General features: G+C 49.2%; 2 protein-coding genes across 2 annotated transcripts; both read right to left on the bottom strand.

Annotated features, from left to right (window-relative positions):
- Positions 1-1,758: 1,758 nt before the first annotated feature.
- Positions 1,759-4,470, bottom strand: GJB4 (gap junction protein beta 4). The gene is made up of 2 exons (XM_007523262.3): positions 4,395-4,470; positions 1,759-3,115 (listed from the first exon to the last, which is right to left on the bottom strand). Exon 2 carries the CDS (start codon positions 2,803-2,805, stop codon positions 2,005-2,007), a length of 801 nt encoding a protein of 266 aa, XP_007523324.1. The 5' UTR covers positions 2,806-3,115; positions 4,395-4,470; the 3' UTR covers positions 1,759-2,004.
- A 1,427-nt stretch (positions 4,471-5,897) lies between these two features.
- Positions 5,898-9,893, bottom strand: GJB5 (gap junction protein beta 5). The gene is made up of 2 exons (XM_007523235.3): positions 9,578-9,893; positions 5,898-7,059 (listed from the first exon to the last, which is right to left on the bottom strand). The coding sequence occupies exon 2, from the start codon at positions 7,038-7,040 to the stop codon at positions 6,222-6,224; it is 819 nt and encodes a 272-aa protein (XP_007523297.1). The 5' UTR covers positions 7,041-7,059; positions 9,578-9,893; the 3' UTR covers positions 5,898-6,221.
- Positions 9,894-16,924: the final 7,031 nt, after the last annotated feature.

Here is a 16,924-nt window from a genome sequence, read left to right as displayed (position 1 = left end):
CAGAGGGGAGAACAGGTACAAAGGCACCGCGCATCCAGGAGGGATTACCATGTGTCTGGTTGCAGACCCAGGAACCCTTTAGTATTGGATGCAAGACAAAGGAAGCAGGGGCTAAAGTTGGGGAGGTCAGGTTGAGAGCAGTGGGGTTAATAGCAATGCCATTGCTATTAATTTTAAACATGATCAGATTTGCATAGAGAAAGAGCACTCTTTCCCCTTGGTGGAGGTAGGAGGGAGAGACCTGGTGAGTGGTTGGGGAGAGAGGAGGGCAGACTCAGAGGGTGTTTGGGGCTGGGATTAATGGGATTTGGTGCAGCACTGCAGTGGAGGGGTTGAGGGCCTAAGAGGTGGGGCACAGATGCAGACGCCAGGTAGCTAGGACAACTCAGTGGATGGCAGTGTCTTCCTTTCATTGGGGTGGATGAGTGACAGAGAAGGGCAGGTATGGGGGAAGAGAACGGTCTGTTGGGGAGCTGATACCTGGGGACCTCTAGGAGGACTGACCTGTGGGGGCTCTGGGGCCAAGTGTGAGGTGTCATTTTAGGAACTGCTAAGGTCTGAGCTATGATGGTGGGGAGGTTGAGGGATGTGTGTCCAGTGAAATTCTTCTACTTAAAAAAAAACATTTATTTTATTTGACAGGACAGAGAGAAGCTGAGAGGGGTGGGGTAGATAGAGTGGGAGAAAGATCCCTGCAGTATTATTTTACCACTTGTGAAACATCCCCCCAGCTGGTGGGGGTTGGGGGCTTGAACCTAGAGCCTTATGCATTGTGCATTGTGTGAGCTCAACAAGGCACATCACTGACAGCTCCACTCCCCTTGATCCCCTTCTTTTTGTTCTTTTAACTAGAGCACTGTTCAGCTCTGGTTTATGGTGGTATGTGGGATTGAACCTGGGATTTTGAAGTCTCAGATGTGAGAGTCTTTTAGCATAACCATTGTGCTATCTCCCCATGCTCTAGGAAATCTTAGACTTGATGACCCATGAGGGGCCTTTTAGGTTGGATATGGGGCACTTACTGAGGACCAACTCCTTCTGGGAACAGACTGTCATGAGTTCTCCTCTCTCCCTTCTTTGGGAGGCTGATTGCAGGGTTCAGAGATCCCTGCAGCAGCCACTGCTTCAGGCATTCCCCAGAACATCCTGGGGACCCACTTAGTGTGAGTGTGTTGGCTTGTGTGATGGGTGAGACTAACTTTGAGGTTCTGAGGCTCGGGGGCTACTGAGTGAGCTTGGTATCTTCCCTGAGGTGCATTATGAATCCTGTTTTTTTTTGTTTGTTTGTTTTTTACCTTCAGGGTTATCACTGGGCCTCAGTGTTGGCACTATAAATCCACTGCTCCTGGAAGCCTCCCTCCCCTCACCCCCATTTTATTGGATAGGACAAGAGAAATTGAGAGAAGAGGGGCATATAGAGACAGAGAGAGAAAGACAGATACCTGCAAACCTGCTTTGTTGCTTGTGAAGTATCCCCTCTACAAGTGGAGACCCGGGGGCTCGAACTGGGATCCTTGTGTGGGTCCTTGAGCTATGTACTATGTGTGCTTAACCAGGTGTGCCACCACCTGGATCCTGTTTGTTTGTTTGTTCATGTATTACCAGAGCACTGTTCAGCTTTGGCTTATGGTGGATTTGGGGATTGAACCTGGGACCTCAGGGTCTCAGGCATGAAAGTCTTTCCTATAACTCTATGCTATCTCCCCAGTTTTAACCCCTTGCTTTTATCACCACCACCTCCCACTTGGTCTGCAAAAGTACTGGGAAAATCATATTTATTAAGGGTTTTGACATATCCTGTTGCCATATAAAACCCCCACCAACCATTAATCACCCATCCCTCTCCCCAGATTCAGGACTGAGAATGAAAGTTCCCAGCACTGGTCCTGGGTGGGCTTGCTGAGCTCCACAACCCTCCCACTTGTCTTGCTACAAGGAAAGGTGCCACTGCCCTTGCAATGGGGACAGGGAGGACCTGGCACTCCCAGATGCTGGCCTTGCAGGTCACGCATAGCCACCTGTGTTCATCGCAACTGACCCAGCCTTCATAAGGACCGAGTTCCCATCTTGGGTGTGCTCTCCCTGGGAGAGGATATATGGTGGGCAGGTGTCAGGAAGGTGATTCTGGCGCCGAGACCTCCGGCGCCTGGGGCCCAGGGTCCTTAGGCACCGTTTGCCCACCAGGTAGCTGACCTCACAGAGGTTGAGCAGGATGCAGATGACTGAGGTGGCCACCATGAAGTAGGTGAAGACTTTCTTCTCTGTAGGCCGGGAGATGAAGCAGTCCACCGTGTGGGGGCAAGGCGACTGGGTACAGGCCACCACATGGGGCATGTCATAATTCTGGTAAAGGCGGTGGAAGATGAAGAGGAAGCCAGAGTCCACGGAGGCCTTGAAGATGAGACTCAGCAAGTATGTCCACCACAGTCCACCCCGCTTCTTTTCTGGGTCATTGTACAAGGACCTGGCATTGGGCCCGTGCTTCAGGCGGTGCTTCCGCTCACGTTCCTGGCGGTAGGCCACGTGCATGACCACCAGCAGTGAGGGGCAGGTGACCAGGATGAGCTGCAGGGCCCACAGGCGCACGTGGGACACAGGGAAGAAGTGGTCGTAGCAGACGTTGGTGCAGCCAGGCTGCTTGGTGTTGCAGATGAAGTCCTTCTGCTCATCGTCCCACACATCCTCGGCGGCCACCACGTACACCAGCACTCGGAAGATGAACACCACGGACAGCCAGATCCGGCTCAGCCTTGTGGAGTACTTGTTGACCCCGCTCAGGGTGGCCTGCAGGGATGCCCAGTTCATGCTGGTGGTGTCCTGGCTTCCTCACGTGGATGAGTGGGTCTATGCCTGGGCTACCCACTGAGGGCCTGGGGGCCAAGAGGCCTGGGCAAACCTGGATTAAAGATGCAGCTGGCAAAATTGTTTTACAACCATTATGCCATCTTGTCCTCACACACAGTCCTTTGCTGAACCAGAGATGACCATGGTCCCCTTTGCACAGAGGGGAGAGCTAAGACTCAGAGAGGCACCCACCCAGGTCCCCACAGCTGGAAGTAGCAGAGCCAGTCTTGAGCTTGCATCTTCCAGTTCATAAACCAGGGGTTATTTCAGTCTATAGAGTAATAGATAAAAACAAAGGAGAATCATCCTTCATGGATTTGCCCACTAACCTCTTTGATCCTATGTTTCTGCCTTGCGGGTCCCATGGTTTCTAGACAGATAGCAAGGAGGTGTGGATCTGCTCTCCAGGTCAAGAGGAGAGGGGTGTGTATTTTTATCCTCCAAGTACTCCAAATTTTACTGTGTTCCCAGAATCTCTGCTTGGCATATTAATGCCAGCCTTTTTCTTTTAAAAAAATAAGATTTATTTTATTTCATGAGATAGAAACAAAGTGAGAGTAAGAGCAAGAGAGCAGAGAACGAGAGAGGAAGAGAATGAGAGAGGAAGAGAGAGAGAGAGAGAGAGAGAGAGAGAGAAAAGAAAACAATACTATGGCTTATACAGTACCAGGGGTCGATTTCAGGACTTCATGTTTGCAAGTGAAAGTTCTGTCACTGTGCTACATCCCAGGCCATCACAGTAGTCTCTTAAGCATCTCTCTGAGCCCATTTTTCTTTTCTCTTCTCTGGTCCGAAGATGTCCCCAGACCTGACATTTACTTCCAAATTAAACAGACTCTTTGGAACCATAGCAGCTTGGCATTACACCCTCACCCCTACATTGGTGCCGTGCCCCCAGGCTGACTGTCCTAACCGCAGTGGGCTCCTCTGGAATTCCAACCATGCTGGCTTTAGGGAGGGTCAGGAGCAGGATTAGGGTATTGTCTTCCCCCTACCACTTACTATCTCAGGAACACCCCTTCTCTGTCTGTAGCTATTTGCTAGTCAAGATTTCCAGTATTTTCTTTCAGGCCCCATCCTCTGTGCTCTGTCCTCCACGTCCTCTTATCAGGAGTGCTGTCAAATTCTAGCCACAATCCCAGTCTCCCACTCTGTCATCAGTGTCACCAGGGTGTTTTCTGAGCACTCCTCTCATTTGTTGGGGCAGGACGCAGCACCAGCACCCATTTACCAGAATATTGGCTTCAGGAGGCAGCCTCTGCATCTCACTTCTCTGTTTTCCCCAGACCCAGTACTGGGTCTGGCCCAGTGAACACACAATAGTTAACTGAAACCAACAGAAACCCTGATTCTCCTAGATCCTAGGTCTTCCTTGTCCTTTGACCTGGAAAGATGTTTTTTCCCCTCCTTGGAGGTTCCTGGGGTTCACCTGGGACTCTGAGATTCTGTCCCCACCCCCACCTCCATCTTCTCCTGAGCTGACTTGGGTGCCCTCAGCCCAAATGACTCCAGTTTCCAGGTTTCCCAGCTCTGCCCAATTTGGTCCTCACCTGTTGGGGTTCAACAGCTGCTCTCTGGTCCCCCAGCTTGTCTGTCTCCCCAAGGGCCTCCTAAAGGCAGCTTTTGTTCCTTACTCCCCTGTTGGGTGGGGCTTTCTGAGCCAATGAACCAAGTGAGAGCAAGCCAGTGGGCAGGCGGCGGGGCGGGCAGGCGGGCAGACTTCCCTGGGCACATATTCAGAACACCTGTGGCTCTGCTCTCCTGGCCCACGCTTTCTCTCCAGTCTGGTTGGGCATGGCTGGGTCTTAGAGCTCCTGGGGCTGGCAGGTATGTGGGTGAAACTGTGGTGGGGAGGGAGAGGGGATCCTATGCCTTCATGCTCAGGCCCAGGTCAGAACCCAAGGTACTTCCCATGCCTCACTGCCTCTATCCTCTCTGTCCCTAGGCTTGCTCCCTCCCACCCTGCTCTCTGGTTCCGAGGTCCTCAGCAGCTGATATCTTTGGAAAGGGACAACTTTGATTCATCTCAAGAACCCAGCTCACCTTAGCAGGGGCATTTATTTCTGGGGAGCAGAGACTGGGCTGCTCAGGAGCTGTGCAGGGAAATGGAAGAAACTATGCCTCTTGTGGACTGAGGCCCCACTGCCCTAGTGGAGATATGGAATGCAGGTCAGCAGCATGAATGTCCAAGTGGGCATGGGGCCAGACCCAGCCTACCTGTCTACCCTTTGTGGTCCTGGACCCCTGGGCTCTGGGGCCAGCCTCCAGGGTGGGTAGTGTGTGAACCAGCAGGGCTACTGAGAGGCTCTGGCCAAGCCAGTGAAATTAATGTGCATCCAGGGAGGGGCCCCACCACCTCACTTCCTAATACCAGTGATTAACCTTTATGTGGCCTTTAACAGTCGACTAACCCTGTCCACAGCCCTGAGCTCATCCAGTAATCAGGGTAACCCCTCAGGCAGGTACTATTTAACCCATTTTCCAGAGAAGTCACTTTCCCTGTGGAACTTGGGTTGAGATACAAGTGTTCCGATTCCAAGTCTGTGAACTTTCCACTGCAGCACGCAGCAGCCCGTACACCGAGCTTCATTTTCTTGGCAACCAGCCCTCAGGCCTAACATTGCAGCTAGGGATAAAGGCTGGACATGAACATGAGTAAATGGCAGTATGACCCTGTAGAGTGTTGGGGACTCCTTTTCTTCATGGGAATGACCCCTGCACCTATCTGGGTCAAGGGGGAGCCCTTTGAGGGGCATAGAGGATGACCTCATGATTCAGTGAGGATCACTAAAGCCAAAGGACTAGAGGTCACCTTGAGTTAGTGAGTGAATCTGTTGATTTTTTAATCTATTGTCACCAACTCTTCACTGCTCTGAGCCCACTTTCTCATATATGTGTATCTGAGAAAGAAGAGGGGGGCGTGGGGGAAAGACACCATAGCACTCAGTCTCCCTTTGATGTGGTGGGGCCTGGTCTTGAACCTGGGCTCTGCACGTCGTGAAGCAACACACTATCCAAGTGAGGTTTTTTTTTTTTTTTTTTTTTTTTCCAGTTCAAGTGTACTTTTATTATACCCTGACCACGGGATTCAAGTGCTGAAGGTGTTTGTACGTCTCTTTGCAAAAAAGAAGCATTGTAAGGTGAGTGCCTACCTTTCCACTTTACACAGAAGGAAACCCACATAGAGACTAGAGGGGGTAACTTTCCCTCATCACACATCTGGGGCAGGTGGCAGGAGCTTCAGGATACAGATTTGACTGTTTCTCATGTCTGCTCCTATTCAAGGCCCTCCTTACCCATCCACCCCCTAAATTGCACCTAGGAGAGATACCAGAACTTTCCAAGCCAGGCCTGACCCATCTTCCCAGTGCAGACGACTACAGAATGGTCTTCTTCATGTAATCTTGAGGGTGGTCTGGTAGGAGAGGAGGATGATTGTCTGATCCCAGAAAGATGAGGTCACCTGTAAGGAGGTCATCCTGTCTGTTGGAAGAGGTCCAGTCTAGGCGATGGTTCAAGTCCTCGGTCCGGGCTTTCCTGGCAGCCAGGCACTCCCGGCACCTCTTGTTTACCAGGTAGACCAGCTCCACCAAGTTGAGCAGGACACAGATGGCAGCCGTGATCACCATGAAGAGTGTGAAGATGTTCTTCTCTGAAGTCTTGGAGATGAAACAGTTCACAGTGTTGGTGCATGGGGCCACCTGACACCTGACTATGCGAGGCAGAGTGTATTTAGGGTACAGTGCATGGAACAAGTACAGGAAGGCTAGATCCACACCGGCCTTGAACACCAGGCTGCAGACATATGTCCACCACAGCCCACCCCGCTTCTTGCCAGGGTTCGGGTAGAGACGCCCACCCTCGTCTCCTGCTATTTCTCTGTGCTTCTCCTCCTGGGATTTCCGGTAGGCCACGTGCATGACCACCAGCAGCGAGGGGCAGGTGACCAGGATTAGCTGCAGGGCCCAGAGGCGCACATGGGACACAGGGAAGAACTCGTCGAAGCAGGCATTGGAGCAGCCGGGTTGGCGGCTGTCACAGTTGAAATCCTTGTGGTCATCACTCCACACACGTTCAGCTGTCACCAGGTACACCAGCACTCGGAAGATGAAGACCAGAGACAGCCAGATGCGCCCAAAGGCTGTGGAGTACTTGTTGACCCCGCTCAGGAGCCCTTCGAACATTGCCCAGTTCATGTTGGATCTGGGTCAGCTGCTGCAGGGAGACAATAATAGTAGCCCTTACATGTATAGCACCTTCACTTGAGCACTTTACAGGAACATGGCTCAGAGTACTTAACCCTCAGAGTCATAGATGAGCTGGGGTCACTAACATTTTTTTTGGGGGGGGAGGGGAAGGTTTTGTGCCTGAGTGATTCTACTGCTCCCAGCAGACTGTTTTTTTTCTTTCAATCTCAGAGGGAAACAGAGAAGAAGAGAGACAGAAGAGGAGAGACACCACAGCACTGCTATACCATCCATCGACTTTCCTCTGTGTATAGTGCTGCCATGTGGTCTGGGGTCTAGACCCCTGGTTCTATGGCATACTAAAGTGTACCCTCCACCTGGTGAGCTATCTCTCAGCTCCTGGGGTCACTTTTTGTTCCCATTTCACAGAGAGAGGAAACTAAAGTTTAAAGGGGGTATACTAATTGCTTACACAAGTATTGGGTACAGAGCTGTGATCTAAAAACACAGAATTAAGTCCAAAACTCAACTCTTATCCTGAAAAATGGGTGAATGCAGACTAAGCCACTACTCAGACCTCTTAGGACCTGGACTCTGACCTGGAAGATTATGAAAGCTTAGGGGGTTGGGAACTGACATCTTCTCTTTTTGTCCCAACATTGGCTTTCCTCAGGAGGCTGAGCTTGGGGAAAGTCCTCTTTTTTTTTTTTTTTTCTTTTTCTTTTTTGAGAACTGCTCTCTGCCTCAGACAGCCCCTTCCCAAGGTGAACCTGCTCTTTGCTAGTCTTGGGGTTAGAAAGGAGTCCAGAACCTTGTCCGCAAACTCCCTTGTGGTCCAACTGTCTGTGAATAGCCAGGCAAAGTCCTGCTCAGGTGTGACTTATTTGATAAAAGGCCCATAGCAATGCAACTGAATGAAGAGGTAGGGAGCAATTGTTCTATTATAACAACATGCCTCCTAGAACAACCTGCTATTCCAGTATTATCCAAACTGGTGTTGCATAGATCCCTGTCATTTTATTACTTTATAGGGAGACAGAGGGAGAGAGAGAGAGAGAGAGAGAGAGAGAGAGAGAGATGGAGATTGAACGATACCAAAGTTTCTTTCAGTGAGGGCTGGGCTTGACCCTGGCTCATGCAAGGGAAAGCAGCACATTGTCCAGATGAACTCTCTTGCTGGCCCAGAACTCTGTCTTGTCAGTTGGTAATAATGAGAGAAAAGGATTCTGTGTTCAAGAAAGGTAAGCAAATACTGTGTTCAGCCAGGTTAAATAGGCCCCTTTACTTGAGTGTGCTAGTATACTCAGGTTGTGAATCTCTAAAATGGGGCCAGAATGTGTAGCATTGGCCAAACTTCTCTGACCACAGAACTCCTTTTTTTTTTTTTTTTTTAATTAAATCATCTTATGAAACAGCTTTGTCCAGACATTCAGCTGGGAAGTGCTCTTCTGGTCACTTCTGCTGGTGAGTTTGGATTGATGAACACACAGAGGTCAAATCTACTTCCTTTTAAGAAAAGAGACTGCTGTCAGAGTGAGGGGCGCCCACTCCCTCACTTGGGACTTTTCTGCCTGGCTCCTGGGGGTATCTGCTGATACCCATGCACTGTGCACTATGATAGCAACCTGCTGGGACTGCCTGGGCCCCTAAGGATTCTGCCTGCACTGCCTCTTGCTGTAATGGGTTCTTGGGGTCCTTCCTAGTGTTGGTCTAGGCTGCAGGCCCCATGCTTTCTTACTCCCTGTGTGAGCAGCTGTACTCTAGCTGAGTAGTGAGACCAGTCAACAATTATTGGGCAGGCCCTGTTCTACACAATCACAGGAATTAATAAAGTGACTGTGGGAGGGGCATGGCTTTTTCAATTCCCAATTTAAATATGAGAAAAGCAGAACACAGAGAAGTTAAGTAACTTGCTCATGGATACACAGCTAAGGAAGAGACAGAACTGAGATTTAAACCCAGGCAGGCTGGCTCAGAGCCCACTTTCTGAACCGGGTCCATCTTCCCTTAGTTGCTGGAAACTTTCTCTTCATCTGGGCTGTCAGCTGGTGCATCCCAGGCAAGGGGAGTTGGAGGTGTCTCTGATCCCCACCCTATCTTTCTGCTGTTCTGTCTGCACCGTCTCCCACGTGGTGATGCAGCCCCTGCTCTGAGTCACCAGTGTGTGTTGCTCAGTCTTGCTTGTGGTGGGTGGGACTCCTGGCAGCTTCTCAGGGAACACCCAGGGAAGTGCCAGCCCTGCTTCCCCAGGGGCAGTGGCCCCACCCATGGGGTGTAGGGTTGTGCAGGCCCAGGCAGAGTTGCTCCAAGTGCTCATTCTGGTCCCTTCTTTGTGAGCCCCTCTCCCACTCAGTTCCTGTGTCTCCCACCTCTGTGTGATTACAGAAGGACCCCTTCCCCCACCTCCAAACTGGGAAGAACCCAGAGCAGAGGGAGGAGTCCTCCACTCCTCCACCCTCAGGATCCAGAGGAAGTGTCCCGGCCACCTCACCCTCTCCAGCAGAGGAGCACCTGATGAGGGCTCATCTGCACACACAGAACCTTACCTGAGCAGTGGCTCCTAAGGGCTCTCTGGGATCTGGCTACTGGCTGTCAGACTCAGCAGGCTGCCCAAATGCATGTCAGAGTCTGGGAGGCTGTGTGGGGAAGCCTGTTCCAGGGCCTGAGTCTGTGGAGTCAGCCTGGCTGTGCTGGCAGCCTGAGAAGAGGAGGAGCTGCTGCTGGCACAACCATTGGCTAGGCCTGGCCTCTCCAGCCTGCCTCTTGGGAGGCTCAGGAAGCTTCAGGATCCAGGCCTAGACTCCTGGTATCCCCTGACCCCTTGCATGTCCTCCCACGCTTGGGAGGTCTGAGGTCTGAGGTTTGAGATCTGTCTTGCCTTCTTACTCCTTGTTCACACTTGGAGCTCAGGGTTGCTATCCAGATTCTTCTAACTCTCTCTCTCTCTCTCTCTCTCTCTCTCTCTCTCTCTCTCTCTCCCTCCTGTTGCTTGCTAAGGCATGCCACACCTTCCTGCCTGGGGTCAAAGCTGCTTCTGGAGACTCCATGTGTCCCAAACTCAGTTTCTAGACCCAATACTCTGGCCTTATCAATTGCCTCCCTCTGGAAGCCCTCCACTCCTCTTTCTCCTCGCATAGCCTATTCCTCCTTGGAGCCTTCCTTGACTCCTTCCTAAGCTCCAGGTGATTTAGGACCCATCTTTCTGGCTTCTTTGTCACTATCAGACTGTCTCAGAGTAGATCCAAGCTGAATGCATTTCAGTTAGAGCCATCTGTTGAATGAAAACATCAGTCCACACCAATAGACATCTTAAGGGTCTTGTGAACAGAATGGAAAGCAGACCAACTCTGGACGCCCTGGAGCTCACTAACTGGACCTGGATTACCAGTTGATTAATCTGAAACCAGTCTCACAGCCTTTCATGATTGCAGTGAGGTCACTGCAGGAGAATTGATGTCTGTGCTATCTCCCTCTGACCGACCATCTGATGCTGCAGGAATCTAACCTTTCTTTCTTTCTTTCTTTCTTTCTTTCTTTCTTTCTTTCTTTCTTTCTTTCTTTCTTTTTAAATTATTAGTGATTTAATATTAATTTTGAAAAAATTTTATTAGTGATTGAATATTGATTTACAAAATTACATGTCAACAGGGTTCTGAATCTTCAGTCGCCCCACTGCAAGCCACCACATGGGCCAGCCTACAACTATCTGTCTACATTTATACTTAATTGTTCCATTTTTATTCCTGATCCAATCCTCTCTTCCCCTCCAAGTCACTCATGACACCATTACTACCTCCAAATCTGCCTCCCCTTTCCCTCCTCTCCAGGTGCTGATGGAGTTGGAGTTCAGAGTCCTCTTATCTTCTTCCTCCTATCACTTCTCCCCCACTGGGAGTATGGATCAAGGTTGTTTTTGGGGTGCAGAAGGTAGGAGTTCTGGCTTCTGTAATTGCGTCTTCACTGGACATGGACGTTGGTAGGTTGATCCATACCCCCAGCCTGTTTCTATCCTTCCCCAGTGGACCAGAGTTTCAGAGAGGTGAGGTTCCAGGACACAGTGGTGAGGTCATCTGCCCAGAGAAGTCAGGATGGAATCATAGTAGCAACTGCAATTTGGTATCTGGAAGCTGGCAGGACATAAATTAAGGCAAAATGGCTAATGAGCAACAACCAAAAAGTAGGAATAGAGCAGATGAGATTAGGGATCTTAGGGTAGAAGAAAGTTAGAAAGTCCATCTTAGGCATGTTTCCGGGGGCACACAATTATGATAGTTTTTGCTTGAGTTTGATAGCTAGCCTGAAGTAGATAAAAATACTGTCTGAAAAAATGATATCAGAGTAGAGAAAAGGGCTAGAAAGTTGGCTGTGAGAAGCTCTCATTCTTTAAAAAAATTCTGTGGATACAATTAACTACCTACTGCCATCCACATGACCCGTGGCAGGGCAGGATACCCCAATCTCCCTTCAGAGACTGGTAGCCTGTCTTTCTATCTCAACAGAATACATGAGGGGTTTCATGGAGAGTTTCCATCTATCCTTAAAATACAGCCTCATCCTTTCTCTGCATCCCTCTTATTTATTTAGTAATTGGGCAGAGAGGAGAGAGAGAGGGAGAGAGAGAGAGAGAAAGAGAGAGAAGGAGAGAGAGAGGAGAGAAAGAACCAGAGCATCACTCTGGCATGTGGAATAACAAGGATTGGACTCAGGACTTCAATCTTGAGAATCCAATGTCTTATCTCCTGCACCACCTCCTGGACTCCCTGTACCCCTCTTAACCTGTGCAGGCCTGCATATGAGTCTTTCCACCAAACCTTGTTTTAAATTCCAGAATCATTGCTGAGACACTGTTGTGTGCAAGGTGTGGTGTTTGGTGCTAGGTTGCTAAGAAGAAAAAAAGCACCATAAAAGGCTAGGCTAGGCCCATAAGTTAAGGACCAGGGACACAGTGATATAAGAAAGACTTATAGGATGAGCACCAGCAGGAAGGACAATATGAGCCCTATGCTGAGCAGAGAAGCCTCACAGGCTTCTGGGAGAGGCAGATCAGGAAAGGCCTCTGCATCTGGATGAATCTTTGCATCTGAACTGGAAACCCTAGCATCTGGAGCTCATACAGCTGCATCTAGAACTCATACCTCTGTACTTGGGCTCCATACCCTTTATCTACAGCCCAGGTCCTGTATCTGGACCCTATATCTCTTCACGTGTTTTCTAAGACTCTGAGACTGGGTCCTACACCCCTAAATACAGCTCACACTTTTGCATCTGGGTCCCATCTGGAACTCTCACCAACATCTGAAGCTCACAGCTCTGGATATGAATCTCATCCCCCCGCCCCCCCCCCCCCCCCCCCAGAGCACCACTCAGCTCTGGCTTATGGTGTTGTGAAGGAATGAGTCAGTGACTTCACAACCTCAGTCATGAAAGTGTGTGTGTGTGTGTGCAACCATTATGCTATTTCCCCTACCCACATCTGCTACGTTTCAATCTGGGCAGTTTCCCTGTCTCTCCTCTGGACAGTGAGGAATGCTGTGCTCACTAGGCTTCCTAGAAGGTACTGAGTAGGATGCAGCACAGTGACTGAGCTCAGGCTGTGGGACCTGGATCCAGTGCTGCCTTGTCCTCACCCCTCAGGCCTGGCTCTTACATGCATAGTGGATGATAGCATCATCTATCTTGTAAGAGTGGTGGGCTGATTGATCCAGCCAGTAGGTGCACAGTGTTCTGCTTTCTGTGAGTCTCTGATGTAGCCAACTGCCTGCACATGCCCGGCACCAGCTGGGAGTGCAGACAATGACTCCCCCACACCCTTTTCTTATCCTCACACTTTACCTCTCTGAGATGTGGTGAAGGCAGAGAGGGGAGGGGAGAAGACGCACTCACCTGAGAAAATCTCCGGTGGATGAACGCTGTTTTGGGGTTAAAAAGGCAAAACTTGGGTCAGGAAGTGATTGTGGGAAAGGCAGAGAGACCAGGCAGGGAGTGCTCTGGGAGGGTTTCTCATTAGTGCACAGACACAGCGTGCTGGCCTAATTAACTTCTTAGATGCCCTTAATCACACAGCAGGTCACACGGATTGGAATTCAATGGATGGTGTGTCCAAGAGTTATAGAACATCACAGATCCATAGCTAGCAGTTCTCTGTGTACACATTCTTACACATAGGTCGCACTTAAGGGCACAGAGTTGCACACATGGTGGGCAGTGCTTTTTTTTGGGCACTGCTGTGCCCCCTGGTGCCTAGTACAGTGCCAGGTACCAGGCCAGGTCTCCATTTATGTCTGTTAAAAGAATGATGTGTGGAATGCATGCACCCTGTAAAGAGGGTCTCAATGCCCCTGGGTATGCCCATCTTCTCCCCTCAAAGCAACTACCACTCCAGGAGAGAGGAGACACAAATGGATGAGGGGCGCTGAGACCCAGGGAAGGTGATATGATGTGATTTCTCACAGGTTGTTTAAGAGTTCACCAAGAGGAGACAAAGCAGAGAGGGGCTTTCAAGGCAAAAGGCCCCTGTGAAAGACACTGGAAGAACTTGGCTGGGGGAGCATGGTGGTGGTGGTGGCACCACAAAGAAAGTGCCTGGAAGGTGACAAGGACCTTCTGGGCTGTGGAAGAACTGTCATGCTGTGTGGAGGCATTTGGCTGTACCTTATACAGGGGAAGGGAGAAAGCCACAGGGTCATGCTGGAATAGTTCATTCTTATCATTCTTGCTAGGTATGGTTTATAAAGTCATCACAGACACAGAACTAGAGAAGACTGAAATTTTGCTGGTAGGGGAAATAAAATATAGAATTAGATTTATTTTGGAGCCTCCAGTCACAATATTTGGATCAAAAAATCAATATATAAACTTGCAGTTTATGTGTGTTTCTCTTTAAAGGCATCTTACTTAATAGATATTGTTGACTCATTAACATTGAACTATGGCCAGCAGCACTCTAACTCACACCTGAATGGAGCGTGAGTTAAGCACAGGCATTTTCTCTCCAGGGCACATCACAGCTTTCCTGCTCTTAGGAACACCAGATAGCACTTCAGTGCTCTGCTTGGGGGTTGACTTAAAATGAAAACATATCACACACACACACACACACACACACACACACACACACACACACACACACACACACTATTGGCACCAAATTGATCTCAGGTAGGATGCTTATTTATAGTGTGAGCTGAAACAGGAAGGCAGCTACCTTGTTCAGACTCAGCTGGGAAAGTTCACATTGGTGACACAAATTTTTCCTTGTTCTGTGCATATTGGGGAAGGACCAAGGAAGCACCATGCTTTGTATTTTGGGGTACAAATAAATTTTAGGGAGCAGATAGGTTCACAAGAATAAGAAGAATCAGCTGGGTGGGGGAGATAGCATAATGGTCATACAAAAAGACTTCCATGTCCAAAACTCTCATGCCCCAGGTTCAGTTCCCTGCTCCACCATAATAAGCCAGAGCTAAGCAGTGCTCTGGTAAAAAAAAAAATCAATTGTATGTCTAGAAAGTGCCTTCTGTCAAAGAAAGACGAGGCATGTGATTGCAATAATTTAGGTTGGAGCTGGCAAATAGAGAGATACAAGTGACAGTGTGTGGGGTCTGAATGGAAGGGGCCGGGTGGGTAGGAGAACACTCAGAATGTCTTCCAGGTCAAGAGGTTGTATGTGTGTGGGAGGTCTATTGATATAAGGAAGGAATGTAGAAGGATAAGCAGGTTGTTTAGGGGCAGAGGGAAAGTGATGAATAAGTGCTTCCCAGATGAGTGTTCTATGTGCTGGGGACAGGGAGAGACATGTGGAGGATGGCCAAGTGGCCCATACCCACTGGTTAGCAGCAATGGCTAGAGACATATTTTGGGACATATAATTTCAGCCCCTCAGGGGGTGGTGGAAGGGGCCTCAGGAGTGGACAGGGTAGCTTTGGGAGATTGTGCTGAGTGAGAAGGGTACAGGAAGATGTCTGGTAAGTACTGACATTCCAGGAAGCAGGTAGGGAAGGAGTTTCTGTGGAGGAGTAAGAATAGTTTTTGCATTTGCCTTGATACTTTCCTCTCATTTTCTTGGCGTTGAAGTCAAATCTAGATTTCTACTTAAATGTCCCTCTGAAGAGTACCTTCCTTGAAACCCTGAGGCTTGGCTAGGATCTCTGAAATCTATTCTATGGGCTTATGTCACTCCATTCTTATCCTATGGCAATGCACTTACAGATTTATGGGTGTGTTTATGTTCATGTGCAGTTCTTGCAGCTCTGGCCACTCGCAGTTCAGGACTCTGGCCCACATGCTCAGATCCTCTGCTTAGTCATGGCAAAGTACTGCAAACAATTAGACAGACCTGGGTCTTAAGCCTCATTCTAACAAGTGGTCAGCATATGGCACAGATGTCGTCAGTAGCTACACTATAGCTCTTTGGCATGCTCTGTCTCAGTTGTTGGGAGTGAGGGAGGTTAGCTGAACAGAAGGGGAACACAGGAGAGGTTAGCATCCTTAAGCATAGGGGGTCACCGAGTGAGATATGCAGAGAGCCAGCAGTAAAAGTAAGGAGTGTAACCCTTTAAGAAGCCTTACCTCCATCTACTCCCACTGTTTTCTGAAATTGCTGACAGTCTGGGGGACACTTGCCACTAGGGAAAGAAAGCTGGGAGCAGGTGACTGTCTAGGCACAGAAAGGCAAGATCTACAGAGACTCATGATCTCTTGTAAGACATATTGTGGGAGTCTGGCGGTAGCGCAGCGGGTTAAGCGCAGGTGGCGCAAAGTGCAAGGACTGGCATAAGGATACCAGTTCCAGCCTCAGGCTCCCCACCTGTAGGGGAGTCACTTCACAATCGGTGAAGCAGGTTTGCAGGTGTCTATCTTTCTCTCCCTCTCTGTCTTCCCCTCCTCTCTCCATTTCTCTCTGTCCTATCCAACAACAATGACATCAATCATAACTACAACAATAAAACAACAAGGGCAACAAAAGGGAATACATAAATATTAAAAAAAAAGACATATTGTTAAGATTTCCCCAGACACAAATAAGAGCACACCAAAACTGTTTACAGAATCCTGTAAAACCTACAAAACTGGAGTGATTCAGAAAAAAAAAGACAACTTTTTTTTTTTCTACCAGAGTTATTGCTGGGGCTTGGTGCCTGCATGACAACTCCACCAATCCCAGTGACATTTTTTCCCCCCTTTCAGGATTGGAGATGGAGAAAGGCGGGGGTGGGGGGCGGGGAAAGAAGACACTTGCAGTACTGTTCTACCACTTATGAAGCTCTCCCCTGCAGGTGAGTTTGGGGGCTTCAATCCAGGCCTTTGCACATGATAATTCATGTATTCTGCCTGGCGTGCCATCTCCCAATCCTCCAAAAGACGACTTTTTGAGATTTCCAACATAATGGAATGCCAATGTAGCAGCACTTCCCTGGTCCAGTATACTGATTCATCATGCTAACAGCAGAAACTTTTTATTTCCATGACTCATTCTCCTGAACCTAACAAACTCTTTCAATAGCTAGGAGTTCACATGCCACAAAGATCCAAGGCTGTTGTCCTAACTTAAGCCAATTCACTGCATTTCCATCTCCCCCGGTTAATTTTCCTAATAAACATATTCTTGGTATCAACGAGTCCTGTATCTGGAAATTCGTAGTCCAGTTTTGTAGGAGAAGTCATGAGCTAGCTTGTGATAGGAAGACCTGTGCAGAGCATGGTGGGTTACAGCAGGCAGAACCAACTCCCTACAGCCAGCGCCCGTCGCTCCTCAGGGCTCTCTGGATTGTGGGGGTTGCTCAGCTACACACCTGTCCCGAGCTTCTGTCCACTATCTGTCCCGTTTCCCACCCTCATGATAATATGGCCTGGATTCCCCTCCCATGTCAACAACTGATATGAAAGTTTTTGTC

Source organism: Erinaceus europaeus, chromosome 13 (assembly GCF_950295315.1).
Source record: "Erinaceus europaeus chromosome 13, mEriEur2.1, whole genome shotgun sequence".
Lineage (NCBI taxonomy): Eukaryota > Metazoa > Chordata > Mammalia > Eulipotyphla > Erinaceidae > Erinaceus > Erinaceus europaeus.
This window is presented reverse-complemented; position numbering and strand designations above follow the sequence as displayed.